Here is a 27383-nt window from a genome sequence, read left to right on the forward strand (position 1 = left end):
GAATTACAGGTGTGAGTCACTGTGCCTGGCCATGTGTAAATAATCTTGTCATTTGCAGAGATAATTTTATTCCTTTCTCTTCAACTGGGATGCTTTTTACTTCTTTCTTCTGTCTGGTGTGTTTTGGTTAGGCTTTCCAGTATTATGTTGATAACAGTAGTAAGAGTGGGCATCCCTTCCTTGTATCAGATCTTAGAGGAAAAGCTTTCAGTTTTTCTCCATTGACTATGAAGTTAGCTGTTACCTTTACATATATGACTTTTATGTATTGAGGTATGTTCTTTCTATACCTATATTGTTGAAAGTTTTTTTTTTTTTTTGGTCATGAAAGGATTTTAAATTGTGTCAAATGATTTTTCTGTTATCTATTAAGATGATCATGTGGTTTTTACCTGTCATTCTGTTAATGTAGCATATATGGCATTAATTGATTTGCATATGCTGAACCATTCTTGCATTCCAGAGATAAATCCCACCTGTTCATGGTGTATGATCTTTTTTTTTTTTTTTTGAGATGGAGTTTCGCTCTTGTTACCCAGGCTGGAGTGCAATGGCGCGATCTCGGCTCACTGCAACCTCCACCTCCTGGGTTCAGGCAATTCTCCTGCCTCAGCCTCCTGAGTAGCTGGGATTACAGGCACGCGCCACCGCGCCCAGCTAATTTTTTTTGTATTCTTAGTAGAGACGGGGTTTCACCATGTTGACCAGGATGATCTCGATCTCTTGACCTCGTAATCCACCCGCCTCAGCCTCCCAAAGTGCTGGGATTACAGGCGTGAGCCACCGCGCCCGGCCCTGGTGTATGACCTTTTTAATATGCTGTTGAATTTGGTTTGCTGGTATTACATTGAGGATTTTCGTGGCTATATTCATCAGTGGTAGTGGCCTATGGTTTTCTTTTCTTGTGATATTTTTGTCTGGCTTTTATATTAGGGTGATGCTGAGCTCTAAAGTGAGTATGAAAGTGTTCCCTATTCTTCTGTTTTTTTAAAGAGTCTAAGAGGGATTGGTATTAGTTCTTCTTGGAATGCTTGTTAGAAAAACCCATGGTCCTGGGCTTTTCTTTGGATTAGGAGGTATTTGATTACTGATTCAATGTTATTTCCTTTCAGATTTTTATTTCTTCTTGATTTATTTCTGGTAGGTTGTATGTTACTAGGGATTTTCTATTTCTTCTAGATTATCCAATTTGTTGGTGTATAATTGTTTGCAAATTGTCCCTTATAACCTTTTAATTACTGAGTCATCCGTTGTAATGTCTTCTTCCTTATTCGTCTTTTTTTCTTAGTTTAGCTGAGGATTTGTTGATGTTATCTTTCCAAAAAAATCAACTCATCGTTTTTTAAATTTTTTTCTATTGTGTTTCTATTTGCTATTTATTTCTGCTCCAATCTTTACTATTTCCTTTTCTCTGCTAACTTTGAGCTTAGTTTGGTTTGTTTCCCCTAGTCTCTTAAGGTATAAATTCAGTCTATTTATTTGAGATCTTTCTCCTTTACTGTATCCATTTATCACTATAAATCTGTCTTGTAACATAGCTTTTACTGCATCCCATACATGTATGTTGTATTTAGATTTTTATTTGTCCCAAGATATTTCTTGAATTTCCTTTTGATTTCTTCTTTGACCCAAGCTTTGTTAGAGTGTTGTTTTCCCATATTTGTAATTTTTTTCATTTTCTTACTGTTCTTGATTTCTAGTTTCATTCCATTGTGGTTAGAAAAGATCTTTGGTATGATTTCCACATTTTTTACATTTGTTAATACTTGTTTTACTTAATATATGATCTATCCTGGAGAATGTTTTGTGTGCACTTGAGAAGAATGTATATTCTTCTGTTGGATGAAAAGTTATATATTTATCTGTTAGGTCCATGTTGTCCATAGTGTTGTTCAAGCTGTTTTTTTTAAATTGATTTTCTGTCCAGATGTCCTATCCATTATTGAAATCAGGGTGTTGAAGTCTCCTACTGTTATTGTATTACAGCATTTCTCTCTTTAGATAAATCAATATTTGCTTATCTAGGTACTGATGTTGGGTGTGTATGTATTTATAATTGTATCTTCTTGTTCAGTTGGCCCTTTTATCATTATATAATGATCATTTTGCCTCTAGTTGCAGTTTTTTACCTATAGTCTATTTTGTCTGGCATCAGTATAGCCATCCTTGCTCTCTTTTGGTTAAAATATGCATGGAATATCTTTTACTATTGCTTTACTTTCAGCCTATGTGTGTCTTTAAATCTGAAGGGAGTCTCTTGTAGACAACATACAGTTGGATCTTGTTTTTAAATCCATTCGGTTATTCTATGTCTTTTGATTGGGGAGGTTAGTCTATTTGCATTTAAAGTAATTATCAATAGGCAAAGGCTTACTTATTGCCAATTTGGTAATTGTTTCTGGTCTGTTTTGTTGCTCTGTATTCATTTCTCCTCTCTGTCTTCCCTTGTGATTTGATTATGTCTTGGGCTTGCAAAAAGCATCTTACAGTTAAAACTATCTATTTCAAGCTGATACTAACTTCAGTCTCATACGAAAACGCTATTCCCCCCAACCTTTTGTGTTCTTGAAGTCAATGTTTAATTCTCTTTATAGTGTGTATCCATTAACAATTTTTTGTGGTTATAATTATTCTTAATATTTTTGTATTTTAGCTTTTATATTAGGGTAAAAAGTAATTTATATACTACTATACTGTTACATTATTCTATATTTGGTTGTATATTTACTTTTACCAGTGAGATTTATACTTTCATGTTGCTATTTAACATATTTTCATTTCAATTTGAAGAATTTCCTTAAGCATTTCTTATAAGGTAGATCTAGCAGTAACTCCCTCAGTTTCATTTGTCTGGGAATGACTTTCTCTTTCCTTTATTTTTAAAGGCTATTTTTGTCAAATACAGTGTTCTTGTTTGGTAGTTTTTTTCTTTTAGAATTTTGAATACATCATCCTATTCTATCATTGGCTGAAAAAAGATTCTGCTGAGCAATCCACTGAGAGTCTTACGGACAATTAGCCTTATCCCTTAACAAAAACTGATGATTTGATCCTCATACAAAGGGAAGAACTGATAAGAATATGAGATATCTTAGGCAGGCATGGTAGCATGTACCTGTTGTCCTACCTACTTAGGAGGCTGAGGTGGGAGGATCACTTGAGCCTAACAGTGACCTGTGATCATGCCACTGCACCCTAGTCTGGGCAACAAAGTGAGACCCTGTCTCAAAAAAAAAAAAAGAATATAATTTCAATCATTATAATAGTTTAATAAAAGTAACCACTAGCTAATAAAACCAAATTATTTTCTAATGAACAAATACCCTACTTAAATGAATTTGATTTCTAAAAACAATGCAGCAAAACTGAAGTCAATTTGAGGGAGCCACATTATTCAGTGTTCTCCTTTTTTTGCTACTGTTAATTTACTAAAACTCATACTCTGGTGGCATAGCCACAGTCACTGAAGCAGCAGACAGAAAACAGTGACAGGTTTTGCCTCTCTAGCCTACAGGGTCAAACAATCACCTTCCATCAAACTCACTTAATTCTTCATTTGTCTAACATATTTACTGATGCCTGCTCTGTGTAAGGCATCCACTCTGTTATGGTATCAGATACAGTCGGTTCCTGACATCCACATGGGGTGGAGAAGACAGAGACGATAGAAACAGAGGGTTTAAATAAACAAGGTAGTTGCAGTTAGGGACGAAGGCTCTGGAGGAAATAAACTGGGCGATGAGATAGGGAGTTCTCAGGAAAGGCCACTTTGGATGCCTGAGGAGATGCTGTCTGAGCTGTGACTTCAGGAGGGAGAGCAGACTGTGGAAAAATCTGATAGGGTGTCCCTCCACAGGCAAAATAAATAGGGTTCAGGTATGAAAAAGCTCTTTTTCCTGAGCTGGGAAGTATAAGTGGGACCACCATTCAATACTTGGCCACAGTAGGCTCACGTGGGTCCATCTCCTCTCAATTCATGCTGAGTTTCTATATGGAATATAAGACACCTGGGCTGTGATGTAGTTCTCTAAGGAACTTCACTCCAAGGGGAAATTTTGAAAGAATGACCCTTGTTTCTAAGGACTGTGCTTACATTCTATTGTGGACATATGCCTTTGGAGGCCTATTCTCTTTTTTTTGTTAACTTGACATCTGGTAAAACAAAATTTTGTGTAGCAATTAAAACAAAAAAATAGACATGGCACTTTCTCAGTTAAAATAGTTTAATAAAAGCATCAAAACTGTGCTAAAGATGAGAACCAAAAATGAGATATTAGGCAGACTTATAAAACAAAGTACAGTTATTTTTTCATTTCACATAAACTATGATGTGCAAAATTGTAAATGCCAACATGTCTGAGAAAACCGTTAACAGTCCTTTTAGCAATTTACATATGAAGATGTTTTTTAAAGTGCCACAGCTTAAGGCATTATATTTTAAAGTTTAATAAACATCTAATTTCAACATCTCACAAAGAACAGACTTCTTCTCAAGTAAGCTCTAAACTCTTTGGTTAGGAATACTGAAAATGCATGTATAATTTAAGGAGTAATACATTTGTTAATGCTTAGTTATTAGTGCAATTCAAAAGCATATGAATTCCATATCAAGAACAAACTGTCCTGCTTAAGGTACAGTGTAATCCACACTGTGTCATCTCATCTAAAAATCTGTACAGCAGCCACCCCATCCACTCAGTTCCTTGCAGTTAGTCTATTATCTTTTCTTTTGCAAAAAGCAAAATTCCTAAGACACCTAAAGATTAGTCTGTATTTCATTTATCTGCATTGAAGGTGTTTAATAATATTTCTAAAAGGACAAGAGCAGTATGGTAGATAATGTAAACAATGTAGAGTCAAAAACCAATCAATACTTTTATTGATAATCATTTTAAAATAAAATAATATTTTTTTCTTCCTCTGATTATGTTTTGATTAAGCTGATATTATTTTAATTTTTTTGAGCTTGCAAAAATCTGCCTAGCAATGTGCCAAATGAAATGAAAAATCTAGCCTCATGTTCACAATTGCCCTGGAATGCCATTCACAGACTAAGATCTAACTACACAGAGTGTGGCTAATGGCAGATGAAGTCAGAGGTTAGGGAGATCTGGTGTCTCCATTTATCTGGAAAATGGAGCATAGAGGGTGATCAGTTACAGGAGGCTGGTCAAACAGAAGTGCTTAAGTTCAGGGTTTCATCTTATGTTTAATTCTCAAAGTAACAACGACTCTGGATCTTTTCTCAATCTCTTCTCTATCAATCAGTAGGAACAGGAGTAGCTGCTTCTCTCCTTTAGGAAAGTGAATGAGAGGCCCCTGGATGTGGCCTAGTCTCCAGGTGCTGGGAGCTTACATTCTGTTATATAAAAACAGCTAAGGCATCATTCCAAGTTTGTTTAAAATGGTTGTTTTAAATGATAAAAATCCAGTTTTTTTTTAAAAAAAAAAAACTGGGTTTAATGGACATTAACAAATAACATGCACTCACTTTTTATCACCTTTAAGCAAAAACTAAAATCTTGAACAAAAAGATAATAACAAAAATACAACCTGTAATAATTAAAATAAGGTAGGATTTTTCTCTTAAGTACACTTCTTAAAAGTCATTCACAAGATGACTGGGCATCCACCAAGACGAAGGCACTGTAAGGGAGTCAAACAGCACATCTTCACCTCAAGGAGCTCAGCATGGGATGAAGATGGACATATACAACTCCAGCATGAGGCCAAGTGGGTAGTCTGCTATGGGATCAAGTGGAGGCAGAGTTGAGAAGTGGTTCTGAAAGGGTTCTTTAGTCACAAAGACCAGTAGGTTTGAAATGCAGTCATGTAACTTTTTAACTTTTTGCCTTACCTTCTCTAAGCCTCAGCTTCATCAGCTACAGAATGCCACCCTCTTAGTAGAATTTCTGTAAGAATTATAGAAACATACAAGTAAAGCATTAAGTGGAGAGCCAGCATGAGGAGAGGTTCAGGAATATGGTTGCTCATATGACTGCTATGCTTACTTCTGTACATGGAGCACTGGGGGAGAATAAAAGAAAGGGGTGGTCATTCTTTGGAGCATGTTCTTGTTGGGGGAAATCCTGGCATCTTGAGCAGGACAATTCTTCACTGTATAGGACTACCTTGACATTTAGCATCTGGTCCCATAGCAGCAGAAGGCCAGTAGCACCCCCTTCATTATGATAACCAAGAAACACACCCACACATTTCCAAACACCCTCTGAAGGGGTTACCACCTCTGCTGAAAACTGCTCTTCCAGAGGGCCTTCTACATTTAGAAAAAATTTAAGTTTTCTTAAGAAAAAGAATAAGAATGTCTTCCTGTTTTTGAGAGTATATTCAAGGATCAGATACATTGGGCCTGGTGGCAGGGAGGCTAGGACAGGAATGTTCAGTATAGTTTGAAAGCAGAATCCTTTTCTGATGAGTCCCAGTATCAAAATCCCCAAGCTCACCATTCAGGCCTTAAGTCAAAAGGTAGAGCTGCATCTTTGCAAATAACTTAGCAGAAAGAAATTCTGCCATGAAGCCACTTATTTAGGAAGGCTCACTTCCTGTAGTTGAAGTGGAAGGTAGACATATAAATTTAGACAATAATCCTACAAGGGATTTTAAAAAATCATAATTTCTTTTTTCCTCCATATACACAACAGGGTCCACTTCATCCCATGTCTACAAAAAGTAAAAACTAAAATCATAAAAAGGTAATAACAGAACAAGTCCAAAGAAGCTGGCATAGAATCTGTGCTGAGAAAAGTTCTCCCCCAGTATAACCTAAATCCACAGTCATCTCTGACAAAGCATTCCAGGCTGAACACCACTTTCATGTTGTCACAGGTCTTTAAAAGCCAGCAGGTAGATCTTCTCCTGAATTTCTTCTCCAGAACTAAACAGCATTTTAGAGATACCAGAAAAGATGTAAGGCATTTCACCATCATTAGTGCTGAGAGGTAGAGAGAAGCCAATTTTTATTACTCTCATTTTACATATGGAATGTCTGAGGCACTGAGAAATGAGAAATTGGCCCATCAGTGGAAGCCACTGCAAATAAAATCCAGATCTCCTGTTTCGTAGGCACTTTGGTTTCTATCCCCCAAATCCTGCATTACTAAAATGGCTCAAGTATCCTGCTGAGGAATCCTCCAAGATGAAAGCTCCCAGTGTGCTCTACTCTCCTTCCTATCTCTCCAGTCTGAGCCTAACCTGGATCTACTGAGTTGCTGGATTCACTGTCTCTTGCAGTAGGAAGAATCTGCTTAGAAGGATATGTATGTATATATCTTTTTACCATCTCTTCTTGGAGATGCTCTTCATCTCCTTGAAATGGTTATATTAAATGGATGTGGAGCTAAAGTTAGACCAAATCTTCCAGTCAGGCGGGGCTTCTTACAATCCTTAGGTAAAGCAAATGCAAAACTCTGCATTAGGCTCACAAACATCAGGAATAATTCCATCTTTGCCAGTTGTTCTCCCATACACACCCGCTTCCCTAAAAATGAGATCAGAAAAAAAAAATTAAGGATTATAATACCATTCCTTCTCCTATTTCAAAAAGTGCAAATTTATATGAAATATCTAAATTGAGTATTTTAAATGCAGATAGAGTTTTTAAATCAAATTGCCATATATACCACATAGCTTCCTACAACATATGCTGATCAGAATTTTTACATATCAAATCCACATTTTAATTCCTACTCATAAAAACCTATCCTCATTCTACACAGGAATTAGAGACGGATCCAATGTGGCAGCTACCCTGTCTCTCCCATGCCAACTTATCTTTTTCCTTCACTTTTCCCTGAAAGATAAAGGGAAAAAAATCCAGATAAGAATCCCTGGAGCCTCCCTTTTTCCATAGAAAGAATCCTATGTTCCTAATCTAGGAACCTAAAAGAGGAAGTGTTGAGATTGGAGAGCCCATCCTCTCACCCACCAGACCAGATCAGAAATTGCTCTTAACCTCAGTAGCTCCCTGGGACCCCCCAAAATCACCTGATCAGCTCTAAAAGTAAGATTTCCAGTCACATTTAGAGATTTTAAACCAATTGCTTTATTAAAATCTGAAATGAACATAATGGAGATGCCTTATTTAAATTATTGATCCCTTCTTTTATATTAGCTGGCCAAGAAAGAAACATTTTTAAAACAACATGAAATAATAAAATACTATTTTAGTTCTACTTATTTTAAAAATTATGCAATTTTAAAAAGGTATAACTGACCTATCCCGAAAGGAATAAAGGTTTCTTTTTTAATTAGTTGCCCTTGGTCATCCAGAAATCGATTAGGGTAGAAATCCTCTGGTTTCTCCCAAATGGCTGGGTCTCTGTGTACTGACCACAGGTTGGGTAAAATTAATGTGCCTTTAGGAATGGTATACCCTTGGAGCACTAAAACAAAAGAAAACATAGGGATGTTATTCATTATGCTTTTACTAGTAGTTCTCCCTAAACATCATTTTCTGAAAAAAAAAAAAAAAGTAGTTATATACCTAGCCCCTTAATTGGCCGAGACCAAACTGTGAGGTACTTGAGGGCAGGGATAAGGTCTTATCAACTGGCATCCCTCTCCTCACACCATCCCAGGACTCACCTGAGACAGGGAGCAGGCAGTGCTCCAATGAATGTTGAGTTAATAAATTAAATAAAACCATAAAAACATTACAATAAAGAGAAAACACTAAAATAGAAACAACAGGCATTCCAAGTAAACTTTCCCTAAAAATTAAAATTCCTAATATGTATGCAACTTAGTTTATAGGGTCACTTATGTCCATATAACAATGTGATGAGGATGTAAACTAAGATAAAGAGATGTACAGGGCAGCCAACCCTGGCTCTTACTAGGTAACAAGTCAATATGCACTTTAAACAATGCCCAAAAGATGCTGTACACACAGTCTATATAACTTGTACCAAAAAAACCTGTTACATGATCCAATGTCATTTATAAGCAACAGCATGCTATACCTGTCTTAAATCTAGATCAAGCCCATTATATTATGGGCTCTCTCCAGAGGTAAATTCCCTGTTAATAGGGATAAAGAGAGTCTGGACATGACTAAATAGACATATTTCACTGTAGTTGAGAGGTTAAAACTGGTGACTTTGGAATAAGATGGGCTATTCTAATTCTTTTTTTGGACAGGGTCTCATTCTGTTACCCAGGGTGAAGTGCAGTGGCGCAATCTTCACTCACTGCAACCTCCGCCTCCCAGGTTCAAGTGATTCTCCTGCCTTAGCCTACTGGGTAGCTGGGACTATGGGAGTATGCCACCGTGTCTGACTAATTTTTGTATTTTTAGTAGAGATGGATTTTCACCATGTTGGCTAGGCTGGTCTTGAACTCCTGGCCTCAAGTGATCCACCCTCCTGGGCCTCCCAAAGTGCTGGGATTTCAGGTGTGAGCCACTGTGCCTGGACTTTTTTTTTTTTTTGAGATAGTCTTGCTCTATTACACAGGCTGGAGTGCAAAGGCACACTCTCAGCTCACTGCAACCTCCCAGGTCCAAGTGATTCTCCTGCCTCAGCCTCCTGAATAGCTGGGACTACAGATATGCACCATCATGCCTGGCTAATTTCTGTATTTTTAGTAGGGATGATGTTTCACCATCTTGTCCAGGCTGGTCTTGAACTCATGACCTCAAGAGATCTGTCTGCCTGCCTTGGCCTCCCAAAATGCTGGGATTACAAGTGTGAGCCACCATGCCCAACCTTCTAATTCTTTAATATTATGCTTCAGCTGCAGAATTTTAAAAGTTGAAGTAAGATAACTTTCAGGCAAAATCCTTAACTCCACATTTAGACTAGCTCTTCTGACCTCCATGAAAAGGAGCCTTTGTCAATTCTGGAACTTTTTCTGCCAACGTAGCCAATTTAAATTGTGGCATTATTTGTTTTGCCATTATAAGTGTGTATGCTCGGAAGGCTAGAGAGCTACTAATAAAACTAAGCAGTGGTGGAATTCTAGTACAACAGTAATGCACAGCGGAGGGCTGGACATTCCCTAGACTTTTTATTATCTATGATACAATGGAAAATCTTCAGAAGGATCAAGCCAGGCAACAGTCACCACACCCCTCACCTCAACTACCCTGGATTAGAGAGGGCCCTACGTCCATCAAGGGTATTCAAAGAGGAAGACCCTGGACTTGCCTGTGTTCTCTGAGGTCATATGAGGAATGGCAAGCGGCACCACCACAGTTAGCCTCTGCACTTCCATGATGGTGGCTTCTGTATAGGGCATCTGGGCTTTGTCCATGAGAGAAGGAGCTCGGTTGGTGCCAATGACCCTTTCAATTTCTTCATGAACCTTTTCTATGTATAAAGGGAAGAATAAACCAGAAGATAAGCATGGGAGAGAGTTGAACCTGCCTTCTGCATATTTTCCATCACCACTAACATATAATTGATCAGCTGGCAGTTCAGGCCTGACTCTTCCTCAGTGAAACTGAAGCATTGGTCAGAAATTTCAAGTAGAGACAGCTAGCCGCAGGGTCCCTGTGCCACCCTGTGACTTAGAAGTGGAATAGCAGAACAGATAGAGGGGCCAAAGAGAAAGCACTCTGGATTCAGGAGCAACCTAAGTCAAACTCTCATGTGAACATGGGATTGCTCTCTAAATAGACTGTGACCCCATATGATAGCTTAAGGTGTCCTCCAGTGATCCCCATTCTTGTGGTTTATATCCTGGTGCAGTCCTCTCTGTACTAAGTCCCCACTCTGTACTAAGTTGGTGTATGTGACCAAGAGAATAAGAGAGAAGTGAGGGCATGTCACTTCTGAGACTAGATTATAAAAGACAGTGTGGCTCCTCATCTTTGCCAATCTCTCTCTCTCTCTCTCAGGTTGCTCACTTTTAGGGAAGGAAGCCACTAAGTGAAGCAGCCTTATGAAGGGGTCAGAGTGGTAAGGAACTTGGCCAACAGTCATATGGATAGCCACCTTGGATGTGGATCCTTTGGTCTCAGTCAGGTCTGCAGCCCCAGCCAACATGTTAACTCTAACTTCATGAGAAACCCTAAACTGGAAGTCATTCCTGGATTCTGGACCCTCAGAAAATGGGAGATAATATATCGTGGTGATTTTTTTAAAGCTGGTAAATTTTGGGGTAGTTGTTACTCAGCAATAATTAACTAATTAAGTCAGGTATAATAACATGTATAGTAGGCAGAATAATGGTCCATATAAGATGTCCACACCCTAATCCCCTGGAGCCTGTAAATATAATACCTTACATGGCAAAAGGGACTAAACTGATATAATTAACTTAAGGACATAGAGATGGGAAGATTATCCTGGGTCATCTGGGTGTGCTCAATCTAAGAACATGGGTTTTTCAGTCAGATTACATTTGCCTGTTGAGTTCAGAGTCAGAGGAAGATGTGACTATGAACAAATGGTTAGAGAAATGCAACACTGCTGTCTTCAAAGAGAGAAGAAGGAAGCCGTGAGCTGTGGAAGCCAGAAACTGCAAGGAAAATGATTCTTCTTTAGTGCCTCCAGAAAGGAATGCAGCCCTGACAACCTGATTTTCAGCCCAATGAGACACATACCAGACTTCCAATGTGTAGAACTCTAAGAAACTTGTGTTGTTTTAAGCCACTCAATTTGTGGCAATTTTATGACAGCAACAGAAACTAATATACAGCATACTCCTTGTATTCTTCTACTCTGAACTGCCACTGACTTTCAGGATCTATTTGGACTGAGGTGGTAGAACTAGTTGTGTGACCTTGTGAAAGTCACACAACTTCTCTGAGCCTCTGTTCTCCAGTTTCACACACACACAATGTTCAGATGAACATTATGATTCCTTCAATTCTAGAATGTCCTTCTCTAAAGGTCTTTCACAATCATAGATTTCACACAGAATCAGACCTGTAGAGATTTAAGCAGGGGTAAGCAAGTTATGACATTAGGCCTACTGTCTAGAAACTTGGGTTTCACTGTTAACATCTTACCAACTCCCTCTGATTTGCAAGTATTTGTTTCCCAGCCTGAAGACACTGGCTCAGGGTTAGGAGCCACCAGATCACTGAGGTTGCTAATCCTAATTTAAACTACCTGGTTTTGCCATGAACAAAGGAAACACCTATTAATTACCTTGTACTTCGGGGTTCAGCGACATATACAGCAGGCACCAAAGCAAAGAGTTCGTTGTTGTATCAGTCCCAGCAATAAAGAGATCCCCAATGATATAAAATAAGTACTCTTCATCAAAACTGCTATTACTATTATTTTTCCTCTCCTCTTCCATGTGGAGAAGGTACATGTCTATGAAATCCTGAGGGTTCTCTCTGTCCAGAGACTCTTGATGGTCTTTGATGATTTTTTTAAGGAAACTTGTTATATTCTTTTCAATTTGTCTTAATTCCTTAAATGGTCCAAAGGGAAGGTAATAAAGCCAAGGGCATATGTTGACCAGGAGAACTTGACTGTTCAGACAGATTTCTAGCCCTCGTGACATAAAATTAAGCATTTTCTTAAATTCACTATTGGTGTAATCAAAGCGCTGGCCAAAGCACAAGGAGCAGATGATGTTAGAGACGGCATTGCTGATGATAGAGAAAGGGCAGAAGGGGTCTTCTCCGTGCTTTTGCATTTCCGCTTTCACATATTTGAACTCCTCAATAATTTTGGGCTCCAAGCTAAGTTTTCCCAACCCAAAATGACGAAGAGTTGAATGAGAGAACTTCCTTTGTTGTCTCCAGACAGGACCATAATGTGCAAACACAACCCCTGCAAAGGGACATCAAGAAAGGAAGATGAGAAACGGCATTCCTGATAACACTGAACAGGATGTACCACGGAGTGGATTCTATATTTTTCAAGTCACTTATGGAAAACTCCTCATATACAGCTAAAGACCACTAGTCAAGAAGAATGATTGGTAAAATTTAGTTATCAAGATAGTATGTTTTTCTAATAATAACAAAAATCATATCTAATTAAATTAGGAGAATTTGCTCTAAAGATTATTATAGATAGTAACTCCCGATGAAATGAAAAGCAGTGAATTTCAATTTCCAAAGTTAGTGTGCATTTCAAAGTATTAGATTTCATAAGTCTGAATCCAGGCTTAGGAAATTTCTCAGGTGGCCAGATACAGTGGCTCATGTCTATAATCCCAGAGCTCTGGGAAGCTGAGGTGGGTAGACTGCTTGAGGACAGGAGTTTAAGTCCAGTTTGGGTACAGAGCAAGAGCCCTTCTCAAATAAATAAATAAATAGTAAGCCGGATGGGGTAGCATGCATCTGTAAGCCCAGGTACTCAAGAGGCTAAGGTGGGAGAATCACTTAAGCCCAGGGGTTGGAGACTGCAGTCAACTACGATCATGCCACTGCACTCCAGCCTGGGTGACAGAGCAAGACCCTGCCTCTAAAAAAAGAAAAAAAGACAGAAAAATATTTCAGGCTATATATTCCCATATTCTAAAATCTTATATTCTAAACATTCTGAACTGAGGAATAATTTTAGTAACATATTAACATGAGGGCAGAGACCATATCTCCAGCTTCTAGCATAGTACTTGGTACATAAGAGGAGGCTGTTAAATATTGCCTGACTAAATGAATAGCCCAAGTAGATTAGAGCTATTGGACATCAAAATTTGGAATCTAATAAACTGGCAGGTGATCTAAAATGTCTGTTAATGGCAGCAGCCCTGATTTTAAAACATATGAACTTGTTAAGGTCATCCACAACTACATCTTATTTGATTTTCACTTATACATCCCACCATCAAACTCCACAATATTGCTCCCAGATGTTGTATCAAATTGTTCTCAAATATTCTTTGTTTTCTGTCACCTAATTCATCCTATTTTCCGTGGTATACTCTTATCATTTCAGCTAGTTCTCCCTCCTTCCTACATTACTTCTGAATTCTTACTATCTGCCAGGCATGGGGGTTCAGTAGATACAACTGCAAGTGAAATAAAGACCATGCTCTGTGGTTAAATTTTCTCATATTCTATAATATTCCTATAAAATGTCTTTCGATCTAAACATCCATGCAGTCAAATGTATCACACAATTTATCAGTTCTGCTTCCCTTGCTGGAATCTTCCAAATGCCTGCTCAAATCTGCAGTGGTTGCTCTGTAGGCCTTTGGTTCAGGTTTTATAACTTCTATTAGTTATCATTTAGGAATTTCTGTGTCAGGGCTGGGCATGGTAGCTCACACCTGTAATCCCAGCACTTTGGGGGCTGAGGCAGGCAGATCACCAGGTCAGCAGTTCAAGACCAGCTTGTCCGACATGATGAAACCTAGTGTCTCCTAAAAATACAAAAATTAGCCAGGCGTGGTGGTGCACGCCTGTAATCCCAGCTACTCATGAGGCTAAGGCAGGAGAATTGCTTGAACCCAGGAGGCAGAGGTTGCAGTGAACCGAGATCATGTCACTACACTCCAGCCTGAGCAACAGAGCAAGACTCTGTTTCAAAAAAAAAAAAAAAAAGACTCCTCTGTGTTGGAACCCATATCCTGAATTATATTCTTCTTTGTTTTACTCCCTCATTTTGCTGAAGCATATCCTCTGAGAAAGGATGCATGGGAGGGGAATTTCTAAAGACTTTCAATGTTATTTAATCTACCATTGGACTTCCTCAGAATTTTAAAGACATTGCTAAGACTGGACTGACTGATGAGCCATAAGATAGGTACATATTTAGTATGACTCAACATTGCAGTTTACTCTCTGAAGTGCAGAGTACTCTGAAAGTTTTTTCACTGAAGTGTTTAAATGTTCTCATTTGTTCAGAATAGTTGCCATCACTTGATATTTGTCAATGTTTTTAGTTTTGTTAATCAGAAGGCTGAAACGTATCTCATCTGATTTTTATTTGCATTTCTCTGTTACCAGTGGGTCAAAGCAGCTTCTTATATGGTTATTGGCCAGGTTTCCTATTCTGTAATTTGCATTTATCTGCTGTGCAATTTTCTTTTTCTTATATATTTGATATCCATAGCAGATCTTTTCTCTTATCGTGTGATTTTTTTTTTTACTTTTTAAATTGTATTATTTAATAAACAGAAGTTTTAAATATAGTGGGATTTTCTTTGATTTGTGCTGCATGTCTTCTTTTAGAAATCTACCATGGGTTCATAAACACATTCTCTATTTTCTTGTACAAATTTAAATTTTGTTTTTACATTTAAGTTTCTATAATCTACCTGGAATTTATATTTGTGTTGGGTATACCTACCTATTGTGAGGTAGGAATCCAAACACTTTTTCCCCGTGTAGACAACCTATTGTTCAAGCATCATTTGTCAGTTGGTCCCCACTACACCTTACCCTTCACCACCAATCTGTAATGCTATCTCTGACACACATTTCCTGTATATGGGTGGGCCAGTTTACAGGCTTTCTAGTTGGTTATATTGGTCTCTGTGTTTATCACTGTGCTTAAAGCTCATTGTCTTAATTACTGTTATTTTATAATAAGATATAGACTTTATAGTTATTTTTTGTCTCTAATAGGGAAGTCCCTCTTCCCTACAAAACCTCGTTCTTTTTAAAAACTGTTTCAAAAACTTCAAAATCAGTTTCTCAAACTTATCTTGGGATTTTAGTTAGAACTGCATTTACTTTCTTTTTCTTCTTTTTTTTTTTTGTTTAAAAAAAAAACAGAGGTCTGGGGGATCCACAGAGCAAGGAAGTGTTTGTTGAGGTGCAGGCAGTGGATGGAAGAGCCTAATAGGTGGTGACTGGCAGCTAAGTTGATTCCTGGGAGGGCTCGGGTTCATCCCCAGGCCTCAGGCCCACTCTGAGCCTGTTTTTCTCCTGATGTGGCCTCCAAGACCCTAGGAGAGGCATAATTTCTGCTGGTAGAACTTGGCTTGGATGACCACTTTGCAGCTCCTATGTCTTCATTCTCAGGCAGCTACACTTAATTTCTAGATTAATTTGAAAATTGCCTTCTTGATGATGATTGAGCTTGTAATCTAAGAATGAATCTAAACTTGCTTGTTTTTAAGTTTCTTTTAAACATTGCTGGATTTGGTTTCCTAATGTAAGTTTTTTAAAATAGTATATTCACGAATGACAATGGCTTATAGGTTTTCTTTCTCATGCTGTATTTGTCTGAATATACTGGCCTCCTAAAATAAGCCAGGGTATAGTCTTTGTCTCTGAAATAATTCATCTAAAATTGGAATATGTTTCTATGTTTCTCTTTTCCTTAGGTTATTCTCTTCTTTTTTATAATACATAAAGTTAGCCATCTGACTCATTAATTTTCAGACCTTTATCTTAATAAATAATTTAAAGCTCTACATTTACCTTGTCTGGGTATGACTCTAGCTGCAATCCACAAGTCTTGTTCCATGTATTTTCATTATTTAGTTTTAAGTACAACAACAATAACAAAATATGCTTCTATTTTGAGTCTTCTTTGCTTTCTTACCTGGTTTATCTTATGCTGACATTTGCTTGCTGTTTTACCCTAGTATGTGGCCAATGAAATTTCTAAATAAAGTTGAGAAGAATGTTTGTCCAAGTAATTTTGAGGAATATGTCCTCTGTATATCTCCAATAGGGAAAGCTTGGTAACAGTCAAAACCAAATTTTCTGTATCCTTAACAAATTTTTAACTGCTTGATCTCTCAACCAAATACTTACATTAAGCTGTTTTGTTTTAATGGTGGATTTTTCAGTTTCTCTTTAGAGTTCTGTAAGTTTTTGCTAAAGGTAGATAAATATCAATGTAGCTATACAGATTTATATTTATCTATGGTATTAGATGCAGATATATGTTAGATAACATTGTTAGGTACATTCAAACTTAGAATTATATCTTCCTGTTTTTTCATTTTTTAAAAAATTGATCCTTTTATCATGAATGCCCTCCTTTTTTTTTTTTTTTAAATAAAGTATCACTTAGAGTACATTTCGTCAAAAAGGAACCCGCTTTCCTTTTTAAAGTATTTCCTTGGTACTATAAAACCTTTCCATTTTGAACTTTTCTATTCCCTTATGTGGGGGAATGTCTTTTTTTGGGGGGGAAGACAGATTATGTCTCCTAAAACACTATATAATTAGATTTTTAAAAAATCCATCCTGGCAAGCTGTCCTTTAGCCAGTAAGTTTAGTCCTTTTACATTTATTCTAATTACTCATTTCTAACATTACTATTTTGAGATTCACCTGCTTTGTTAATTCCTGCCCCACCTTGTTCTCATCTTCTTTTAAGTAGAGACAAACAGAGTGAACGTTCAATCTTACATTTTTTTTCTCTTTTTTTTGAGATGGAGTCTCACTGTGTCACCCAGGCTAGAGTGCAGTGGCACAATCTTAGCTCACTATAGCCCTAACTCCCAGGTTCAAGCGATTCTCCTGCCTCAGCCTCCCAAGTAGCTGGGCCTATAGGCATGAGCCGCCATGCCCAGCTAATTGTGTTTTCAGTAGAGATGGGGTTTTACCATATTGGCCAAGATAGTCTCGATCTCTTGACCTCGTGATCTGCCCGCCTTGGCCTCCCAAAGTGCTCGGATTATAGGCATGCACCACTGCACCCAGCCTACTCTTACATTTTTAACATGCTTAAAGACTAGTTGAGTGGTTGTCAAACTACAGCCCAAGGGCCAATTCCAGCCTGCTGCCATTGTACAGCCAGAGAGCCAAGACTAGCTTTTACACTTATAAATGGTTGAAAAGAAATCAAAAGATTATTTTGTGATATGTGAAAATCATATGAAATTTAAATCTTTCCTTTAATGTAAGTAAAATCAAGGGGCAAAAAAGAAATTCAAATTTCATGGTCTGTAAATAAAGTTTAACTGGAACACAGCCAGTTCATGAGTTACACTAATTTGTTTACATATGTTCTATGGCTGTTTTTGCATTAAAATAGCAAAATCTGCTGGGCATGGTGGCTCATGCCTATAATCCTAGAGGTTGGGAGGCCAAGGTGGGAGGATCACTTGAACCCAGGAGTTTGAGACCAGCCTGGCAACACAGTGAGATCCTGTCTTTAAAACACACATACACACACACACACACACACACACACACACACACACGTGTGTGTATATATATAAAATTAGCTGGGTGTAAGTAGCTCAAACCTATAGTTCCAGCTACTCAGGAAGCTGAGGTGATAGGATCACTTGAGCCTGCAGAAGGTCAAGGCTGCAGTAAGCTGGTATCATGCCAATGTACTCCAGCCTGGGTGACAGTGAAACTCTGTCTAAAAAAAGAAAGAAAGAAAGAGAAAAAGAAATGGCAGCATCAAGTATGTAGTTGCCACTTAAGACAGAGAGTGAGAAAACATTTTCTGTGCCAAGGTCTAGGCCAAGACAGAGAAACGTCCTTGTTTTCTTTTGTTGGCGGCCAGGGTTGCTGAGTGTTCTTTGTCAAACTTTCACCTAGTTGAAGCATTTCAAGAGTTCTGTCTTTGTCTAGAAGCAACTTTTCATTTTGCCAGGCTATATCTGTTTCCCACCTCCTATTCCCCAGCCAAGGCTCTCCAGAGCATCTACCTACTATTTTTTACAGAGGTGGGGGCCGTGATAAGGACCTGATCTTATTTTATGTGCATTTCAAACTATCCTCGTTCTCAGTCTACTGGCTCATTTCTGTCTCTTACGATCACTGCCACCTCCAATTCCTAACTCTTTCTGAGATTCTGCATGGTAAACAAGGGGAGTAGTTATTCTATTCTCTCATGCTCCATGGCATTCTTCTCTGTAGATGCTTAGGGGTAGTCATCCTCCACTCTATTAAGTCATTTGCCAATCCTACAGCCACTTTGTCTTCAGGTGTTGTGGTGCAGAAACGTAGATGTGTCATTTCATTTCATTGTTGATAGAGTGTGTGCTTCTGTTCTGCACCCCTCTGGTATGGTGTGTGATTGTTGAGACAAAGAAGGAATGGAAATGTCTTAACCACTCCTGAAACCAGAACTCTCCCTTTGTTAAATAAAGGCCCATAAACTATTTCCTAGGCTACCAAAGTTTAATCATTCCTCCTGTCTTTAACCATGACCAAATCTGCTGCAGAGTATTCAGAGGCTAAGTGTTGTTGGGCCTCCTCTTTTCTTGGATAGAAAGGGTCTTCCACACCAGTTTCAGGATTTGATACTAATTCCACCTACCCTTTCTCCTTCTTTTTTTGAGATGGAGTCACATTCTTACCCAGGCTGGAATGCAGTGACACAATCTAGGCTCACTGCAACCTCTGCCTCCCAGGTTCAAGCGATTCTCCTGCCTCAACTTCCTGAGTAGCTGGGACTACAGGCACGTGCCACCATGCCTGGCCAATTTTTGCATTTTTAGTAGAGACGGAGTTTCACTATGTTGGCCAGGCTGGTCTTGAACTCCTGACCTCAAGTGATCTACCCACCTCAGTCTCCGAGAGTGCTAGGATTACAGGCATGAGCTACTGCACCCAACCCTGTCCTTATTTAATATATCACATATAACATCTCTGCTTTGTCCTGTTTATTAAAAAAAACATTATTTTTTCTTTGTTAGGTCCTTGATCTTATCATCTAGTAACCATTTTTTAAACTACACATTTGTATTTTAGAAATATATTGCCTAGCAAAATGGCTCCAAAGCAAAAATCAGGACTCTTTTGGTTGGGAATAACAAAAATATACTCTCAAGCTAGTTCATTGAACAGGCCAGTTAGGCTATGTAATGAAAAAACAGGAAGGAAAGGGTATTGCCACTTCGGGAAATACTAAATGTCACAGAACTCTTTCTCCCTGCACCTATTTTTCCCTCCTCTCTCTCTGTCTTCATTCTTTCCAACTGCAAACCAGCTTTTCTATAAAACGTGAGCTATCCTGAGATTCCTGTTTTCCCAGCTTCACCACCAAAAGGAAAAGTCCTCTATTTTCTAGATTCGACCTGAGAAATTCTGGGGAAGGATTCAAATGCTTCAGCAAGGTGTCCTATGGTGATACCAACTTGGGACACCTGAAATTAATTTTGTGGCTTGAGGTTTCTAAATATTCCATGCTATTCTTATCCCAAAACTATGTGAGGATAGATGTGTAGTTGTGAATTGCTGAGTTCTGTGCCTAGCCTACAGACTAACCAGTTACAAAAAGGTTAGAAATTCTCATCAGTCCACCTTTGGTCAGTGTGTCCCTCAACTTATCACTGTGGCCAACAAGATGACTTCATGTAAAGATACGACATCTCCCATTCCAACCAAAGTTAAGGGTAAAGGGACTGAGGTAAGGAATAAAGAATTCCTGAGAAGAAGTGGGTATTCTTGTCCAAGGAACAGGTGGTAGTCAGTGGAAACATAAAAATCCAACTCAAACCAAATAAAGGATATACTAAATTTACAATGATACATTCTCACAAAGGGATATTATACAGCTCCTAAGAACTTTACAGGAGTCTATTTAATAATATGAAAATATGTTCATGATTCTTTCAGTGATAAAAAGCAATTTTAAAAATTATGAAAATTCAATTTTAAGGAGGCAAATATATTTTTAAGAATACATGTACATTTAGAAAAAAGACTGGAAGGTGATACATAAAAATGTCAATACTATCTCGAAATAATGCTGATTACAGATGATTTTCAGTCCTTCTCATTTTCCATGTTTTGTTTTCCAGTAACACACACTACTATGATAAAAAATATGCAAAATACATCAAACATGAAGCAATTTTACATTGACCACATACACGTCTTTACCTACTGAACACAGAGGGTACGGCACGCTGATTACATTTACCCTTTCCTTCCATGGGGTCATAGAAGTGTTCCTATTGGGGGAATTCAGAGCCGTCTCAATGCGAGTGCATAACTATTTCAAAATCATTTCAAACACCTATTTTACTGCATACTCAGTTAACTTGTTTTCCTTATTCATTTTCAAATTCCCCAGATGAACTTTCATTTTCTGTTTATCTTCTTTTCCTGATTTCATTTTGTGTCTTGTTCCCCTTCAGATGTATATCAGACTGATCTATCCTATACTTTTAAACTTCTTCAAAATTTCTTTTGCCTTCTTTTATGGCCTTTCTTTTAAGGCCTTACAACTTGCTTTGACTCTTGCTCCAGTTCTCCCGTGATATTAACTGAGCGATACCAGGTTTTAAGAGTCAAATCAGTATTTCTTTTTCTACTTTTACAACCACTATCCTACAAACATTTGTGTTAGCATAGTTTGTAGGAGCAAAAAAATGTAAAATTTACCTAATCTTTATCAACAGTGAAAGAGAAATAATATGATACCATTTTATTCAATCTATTTAGTAGAATACGGCACAATACAGATAAAACAACACTTTTAAATAACAAAAGCTAGTTAGAGAAAGATACGTTAAGTATCCAACATATGCAAGTTTTAGAAAACCATACCAAATAAAGCTATGTATTATTTATGAGTCTGAAGCAAATCTGAGCTGCAGATAATCAAGTTTATACTGTTCTTTGAGCTTTATATCTGAATACTTTATAATAAAAATGTGATGTATACAAACGTTTTAGAAGAAACAGATCACATGTCTCGGCCTGTTTTGTGCTGCTAAACAGGCTGGGCAATTTATAAAGAACAGAGATTTATTTCTTACAGTTCTGAAGGCTGGGAAGTCCATGAGTATAGCACCGGCATCTGGCAAGGGCCTTCATACTGCATTATCCCATGGTGGAAGGCAGAAGGGTAAGAGAGGATGAAAGAAAGAGGGAGAGAGAAAGGGGGCCAAACTCATCCTTCTTATCAGAAACACACTCCCACAATAACTAACCCACTCTGGTGATAACATTAATTAATCCATTGATAATGGCAGAGCCCTGAAGACCTAATTATCTTTTAAAGTTCCCACCTCTCAACATTGTTGCATTAAGGATTACGCTTCCAATACATAAACTTTTGGGGACACCTTCAAACCATAGCAGCACACTTACAGCGAAATACTCCTTTGGTAGCCTTAGCTCTGATTTTGTAATTTTCTTTTCTTTTTGTGCTTAGGAAATGCATCAATTAGCATGATGGACACAGCATCTTTATGGCCTGTCTAGTTTACTATAGTTTTTCTGGCCTTAAGAAGAACATCAACTTGTCTAATCATGAAATTGTGAAAAATTTAAACATAATAAACTTCCTACATTCTAGAACTTCTCAGCAAATGTGTTAAGTCAGCTATTTCTAGCCTCTCTTTGCACATCACTGTTTATAAAACATACCCTTCTCTGCTAGTCTCACCAACTTCAGCAGCAAAGTTCTTTCAAAATATAATAAATATTGAAATAATGTTATTGGCCTTTAGTTCCTAACATAATTTCTTTTCTCTTACGGCCTACAAATCTTGTTTCTGGACAATATCACATTTACTCCTTTGCTCCTGGGCACAGTAGCCAATGGTGGTTTGAGCTGTCCTCACATCTTGCTGAGCTGAGCATCTTGACTGTAGTCACAGAGGCCACTCTTCTTCAGGCTAATAATGCTGTCCATTTCTTGATCTGGGAAGTCCCCTCACAACTCATCTGCCCCTTCATCCTTTGATGATCATCTTGAAATAAACTCACATCCTCCCTTTTTATTCTTCACTCTTGAAAAAGTTCTATTTTAAAAAATCCTTTGCTAGTTACATTTTCTTATTCAGATGATCTGTTCTTCATTCCAAGTTAAGTCCACAAGCATTTTCTTTGTGCCATATGGTTCTTGCCTTGCATTATCCTGTGAACACCTTCTCCAGCCACTGAAATTTCTCTCATTAATTCTTTTACAGCACATTCACCCAACACACACCAGAGCAGCACTGCCTAAGAAAATTCTGTCTCTTGAGGGAATAAATACTTTAGTTGAGATACTGAAGCACTAAATTGACCCCAGGCTCCCAGCTCTTTTCTAAATAGAGATTTAACCATAAACAGTGGTCGAACTAATGCTTAGAAACGACCTTGTTATAGATTCTTAACGAAACAATAGTCACCAAGAAGCACTCTGATAAACTGCACTGTGATAAACTGTTTTGTTAAGAATTGGGAACTATACTGTTAGGATCTCAAAGAAGAAAATCTAATTCCTGCCTGAAGAAATTCAGAAGAGACAGACACACAAAACAAATTATAATCAAATGTGGTAGGTACATCAATAGATGCTTGTATGCATTAATTCATTCATCTTTTAGTTATCTATTCTGTGCCAAGAAGTAGGGATACAGTGGTTAACAAAAGGAAGAAACTCTCTGCCCTAAAGAAACTCACATTCCATTGGGAGGTGTGAGTGATAATAGGCTAAATACTTTCCAGTGTTTAATGAGAAAAATATGAATGAGATAAAATAAGAGATGGTACTTGGCATTGACCAAAATAGTGCTGAAAGGTGACAATTGGCCTGAGAGGCCTGAGAGATGACAAGCAATCAGTCAAGTCAGAAGTTATTCCAGGCCGAAAGAAGACAAATGTCACACCTTGAGGCAGACCCAGGCATGGCAGAAATCAGCTTAGTGTGTCTAGAGTAGGAAGGCCAGGTTGAAATGTACAAGTGAAGGGAGAGCTGAAAAAGAGAAGGGCAGCAGCCAGATCCTTCAGGCCACAGTAGGTCAACTATGGAGTGGGGGGGGCCATTGGTTTCAGCCAGAGAGCTACATGATTTGATTCCTGGTTTATGTAAAAGATCCTTTTGGCTGCTCTGTGGATGAAAATCTGGAGTGGAAGCAAGCAGGCTAGTTAAGAGGATTCTAAAGTATCAGATTAGAAATGATGGTAGCTTTAGAGAAAAAGAAGAAAAAATAAATGATGGAGCTTGGATGAGGGTGCTGGCAGTGGAAACGGAGAAAAGTAGATGGATGTAGCACACATATCTGCTGTTGGAATCGATAAGACTTATGGATTGATTGGAAGGGACTGGGAAGGTCTTAAAATGAGACAATGGTATAGAAGTTCACCTCATTCTGCACGGTAGGGAAGCATCTCAGGGAACACAGTCTCAAAGAGGTAACATTTAAGCCTAATCTTAAAAGCAAGTGTGAAAAAAAAAAAAAAGAAGTATTGGTGAGAACGTGGAGAAATTGGGACCCCTGTGAGAATGTAAACTGGTGTACCCACTGGAAAATGGTATGGCAGTTCTTCAAAAAATTAAACACAGAATTACCACATGATCAAGCAACAACTAAGAACTCAGATATTTATACCCTTCTATTCATAGCAGCATTATTTACAACAGCCCAAAGGTAGAAGCACAAGTGTCTATCAATGGATGAACAGGTAAACAACATATGGTATATACAGTTGACCCTTCACATTTGTGGGTTCCACATCTGTGGGTTCCACCAACCACAGATCAAAAAAACCGCATCTGTACTGAACGTGTAGACTTTTTTCTTGTCATCCCTTAATACAGTGTGATAACTATTTACATAGCATTTACATTGTAGTAGGTATCATAAAGAATCTAGAGATGTTTTAAAGCATCCAAGAGGATCTACATAGGCTATCTGCAAATACTACACCGTTTTATATCAGGGACTTGAGCATCCTAGGGTTTTGTTATTCACAGAAGTTCCTGGAATAAATACTCTACAGATAAGGAGGGATAATTGTACATATGACAGAATATTATTCAGTCTTCAAAAGAAAATTTTCACATATGCTGCAACATGGATAAGCACTAAGACATTATGTTAATGATTTTTAATGACTAGGGATAAAGATCATAATACTTTAAATGCCTCACTGAAAAATGTCACAGTTCACACCTTGCCCATTGCATGCCTTCGTAATACTACTTCTACCTAGAATTCTCTTCTGAGAATTCATGGCTGCCTGGAGAAAACTTAACTGCTTTTCTTTTTTAAAACTTCTGGTGAAATACATATAAAATTTACCATCTTAAGCATGTTTAAGCACACACCTTAATGGCATTAGGTACTTTCACATTGTTGTGCAACCACTACTACCATCCATTCACGGAACTTTTTTCATCTTGCAAAACTGAGACTTTCTGTCTCTACGAATTTACTACCCTAGGAGACACCTCATATAAGTGGATCATATAATATTTGTCCTTTTCATTTAAAATCCTAATGCAAAACTCTGGCTTTATCAGATTCTGAAAAGCCTAGATCTCTCCTTGCCATGTTCTAGGGACAGGAAATTGCATTCATTTATTTAATAGATACTTGAGCTCCTACTATGTTTCAGGCAGTAATGACTCTGTCCTCCTCGATGTCAGTCCAATGATGAAGACTGGCATCCAGGCCTAAGGTCATAAAGTTAGTAGCTTCAGTTTTGAAAAGTGTAGTGAAGGAAAAATGTTTGGGCAAGGCACCTTGTTCTAACAAGGGAGCCTACCCTACTCGCCGAGGCCATGAGAAAAGGCTTCCCTGAGGAAACGGCATTTAACACCTAATTGATGGGTAGGAGTGAATCAGAAAAGAAGTCAGAGACCTAAGCCAGCCAGTAAGACAAAGCGGGACGGTAGAGACAGGATAGATTGGACATTCCATTGCAGTAGATAACATGTTTCTCAACCCGCAAAAATGTCCAATTAGACTCCCATACGCAGGAATCAGAGGCTATGAATCAGGGCCCGCGGTTTGGTAACAGGCTTCTACTGTGTTTTCTGGACTTTTTATCTTATTGGAAAATATCTTCTTAAGTTTTTGCATTCGAAACTCACAAGGTAAAAAGAATATCCTTCTCTCTTTTTAACATGGGGGCCAAAGTTTCTCTCCGAGGTCACAGCTCGTGGAAGGGGAGACTACTTTTGGAAAGATGGAACCTGGCTTGCCACCTTGTCCCTCCACTATCCCTATTACTTTCTGTCAACCTCCCGATGAGTTTTCTACTTCTTATCTTGTAGTGTGAACAAGTCACGTGTCTGTCACTACTTGATGGGATCTTAAAGGCATCAGAAAAGAGAGGCGCAGCCGCCACCGTCACCTGTTCAGGATGCAGGTGTGAGGCAGGCTGGGCACGCGCGGCCGGAATGGGCACAGGAACCGCAGCCTCCACGCACCTGGAGCTTCATCCCCGGCATCTGCGTACCCACAGCCCGCGACCCCCAGCTCACCCTTCTCCTTGGTTACGATGGAGATGAGCGGCACTCGCGGGCGGTCGCTGAAGACCTCGGCCTGCTGCACCAGTGCCTCGCGGACGCTGTGGAAGTCGCTGAGGACCACCACCAGGTAGTGGCCGATAAAGAAACTGAAGATGCTGCCGTACACGCGGGCTAGGTGAGCCAGGAGCAATTGTGGGCCCACGACCGAGGGATCAATCCCTGCGGCCCTGGTCCTGCTGCTCAGCCAGCTCCGCCGCCGGAGGAAGGGGGGCAGCAGCACGTAACCGAAGTTGCCCACCAGGGGCCAGGGCGTGGGCCCGGGTGGGATGCCCAGTGCCCGGCGCCGCCGCAGCCAGCTCCAGCCCAGCAGCGTTACGAGGCTGCACAGCAGCAGCGCACAGCAGCTCGGGTCCAGCCGCAGCAGTCCCAGAAGGGCACGCAGGAGGCGCGTGGGCCAGGGCGGGTCCTCAGCTGGGGGCTGCGGCGGCCCGGGAGAGGACATGGTCGGGGCGCCGGCAGTCTCGGGTTCACCTCGCTGCCGGTAGGAGACGCGCACGCAGCTGCTAGCGCCGTGGCGCCACTGTCCTGCTCTACACTGGAAGGTCGGGGGCGGTCTGGGAGCGGAGGAGCGCGCCCCGGATTGGCTGCGCCGCGCGCATTCTCCCCGCCGCCTTTACTCAGCGAGGCCCAGGCGGAAGCTGAGGACGCGCCGGCTGCCCTGCGGCGGGGGTCGGCGGACGAGCGGACACAGGACCTGAAGCTTGCCCCGAGGTCCCGTTACGCCCCTTTGCTGGGTCAGGCTTGGCGGTGTCTGTCCCTGAAACTAGGATGCTGGCAACACAACCCTGTGCTCTGATTGGCTGTTGGATTTCCTCGTGTCATTCGTTTGTTAATGTCATTTGTTTGTCAACTAACAAACGCATGGTTATCAAGTGCATAAACAGTGCCAGGATCTGTACTGAGTGCGCGAAACTGGTGAGCAGGCCCCTGAGATGGCTCGGCCTTAGCACCTGTGACCGGAGCCGGGAGAATGGGGTCTCCGACCTATTCCCGCAGGCCTCGGTGTAGCAGTGAAAAGACAGGGTTCTTTATCCAAACTGGGATTCGCAGGACCCTTTCCTCCACGCCGAGACAGCAGGATGCTGGGAAGCCTTGGAATGCAGAACCTGGAGGTGTCCGCAGCCAACGCTGCGGAAGGGATGATGGCGAGAGTTGGGGGAACGAGGGGTGGGCAGCGAGGCAGGAGGAGTGCCGTTGGGAGAGCTCGCCCTGGGCTAGAAAATTTTTATGCGAAAAGCGAAAGCGACGTCCATTCCTGCGTGTGACCTGGGTGCAGCAGAAAATGTACTTAAATCCAGAAATAGCGAAGCCAGAATTTGCTGGGGGGAT

The 27383-nt window shown here is 39.6% G+C and overlaps 1 protein-coding gene across 3 annotated transcripts; it reads right to left on the reverse strand.

The window, feature by feature from the left end:
* Positions 1-4205: 4205 nt before the first annotated feature.
* On the reverse strand, positions 4206-26586 carry CYP2U1 (cytochrome P450 family 2 subfamily U member 1). Of its 3 annotated transcripts, XR_616764.4 has the most exons (7): positions 26007-26586; positions 12117-12752; positions 10167-10328; positions 8235-8402; positions 7298-7498; positions 5858-5912; positions 4206-5745 (listed from the first exon to the last, which is right to left on the reverse strand). XR_616764.4 is itself a non-coding variant. In XM_017968872.4 (6 exons), the coding sequence occupies exons 1-5, from the start codon at positions 26494-26496 to the stop codon at positions 7320-7322; spliced, it is 1635 nt and encodes a 544-aa protein (XP_017824361.1). In that variant the 5' UTR covers positions 26497-26586; the 3' UTR covers positions 4206-5912; positions 7298-7319. The 3 variants fall into 3 exon arrangements, 2 of the variants coding, with proteins under 2 accessions (XP_017824361.1, XP_054109593.1); XM_017968872.4 differs by having other exon boundaries at positions 4206-5912; XM_054253618.2 differs by having other exon boundaries at positions 4206-7498.
* Between the last annotated feature and the right edge of the window lie 797 nt (positions 26587-27383).

Source organism: Callithrix jacchus, chromosome 3, assembly GCF_049354715.1.
Source record: "Callithrix jacchus isolate 240 chromosome 3, calJac240_pri, whole genome shotgun sequence".
Taxonomy (NCBI): domain Eukaryota; kingdom Metazoa; phylum Chordata; class Mammalia; order Primates; family Cebidae; genus Callithrix; species Callithrix jacchus.

Excerpts from the sequence above, each read along its gene's own strand:
- CYP2U1 (XM_017968872.4), bottom strand. The coding sequence starts at position 26,496 with ATGTCCTCTCCCGGGCCGCCGCAGCCCCCAGCTGAGGACCCGCCCTGG. Across the intron at positions 12,753-26,006 it reads CATCGTAACCAAGGAGAAGG|GGGTTGTGTTTGCACATTAT; the intron begins GTGAGCTGGGGG and ends GTCCCTTTGCAG. Across the intron at positions 7,499-8,234 it reads CTTTATTCCTTTCGGGATAG|GGAAGCGGGTGTGTATGGGA; the intron begins GTCAGTTATACC and ends TCTCATTTTTAG.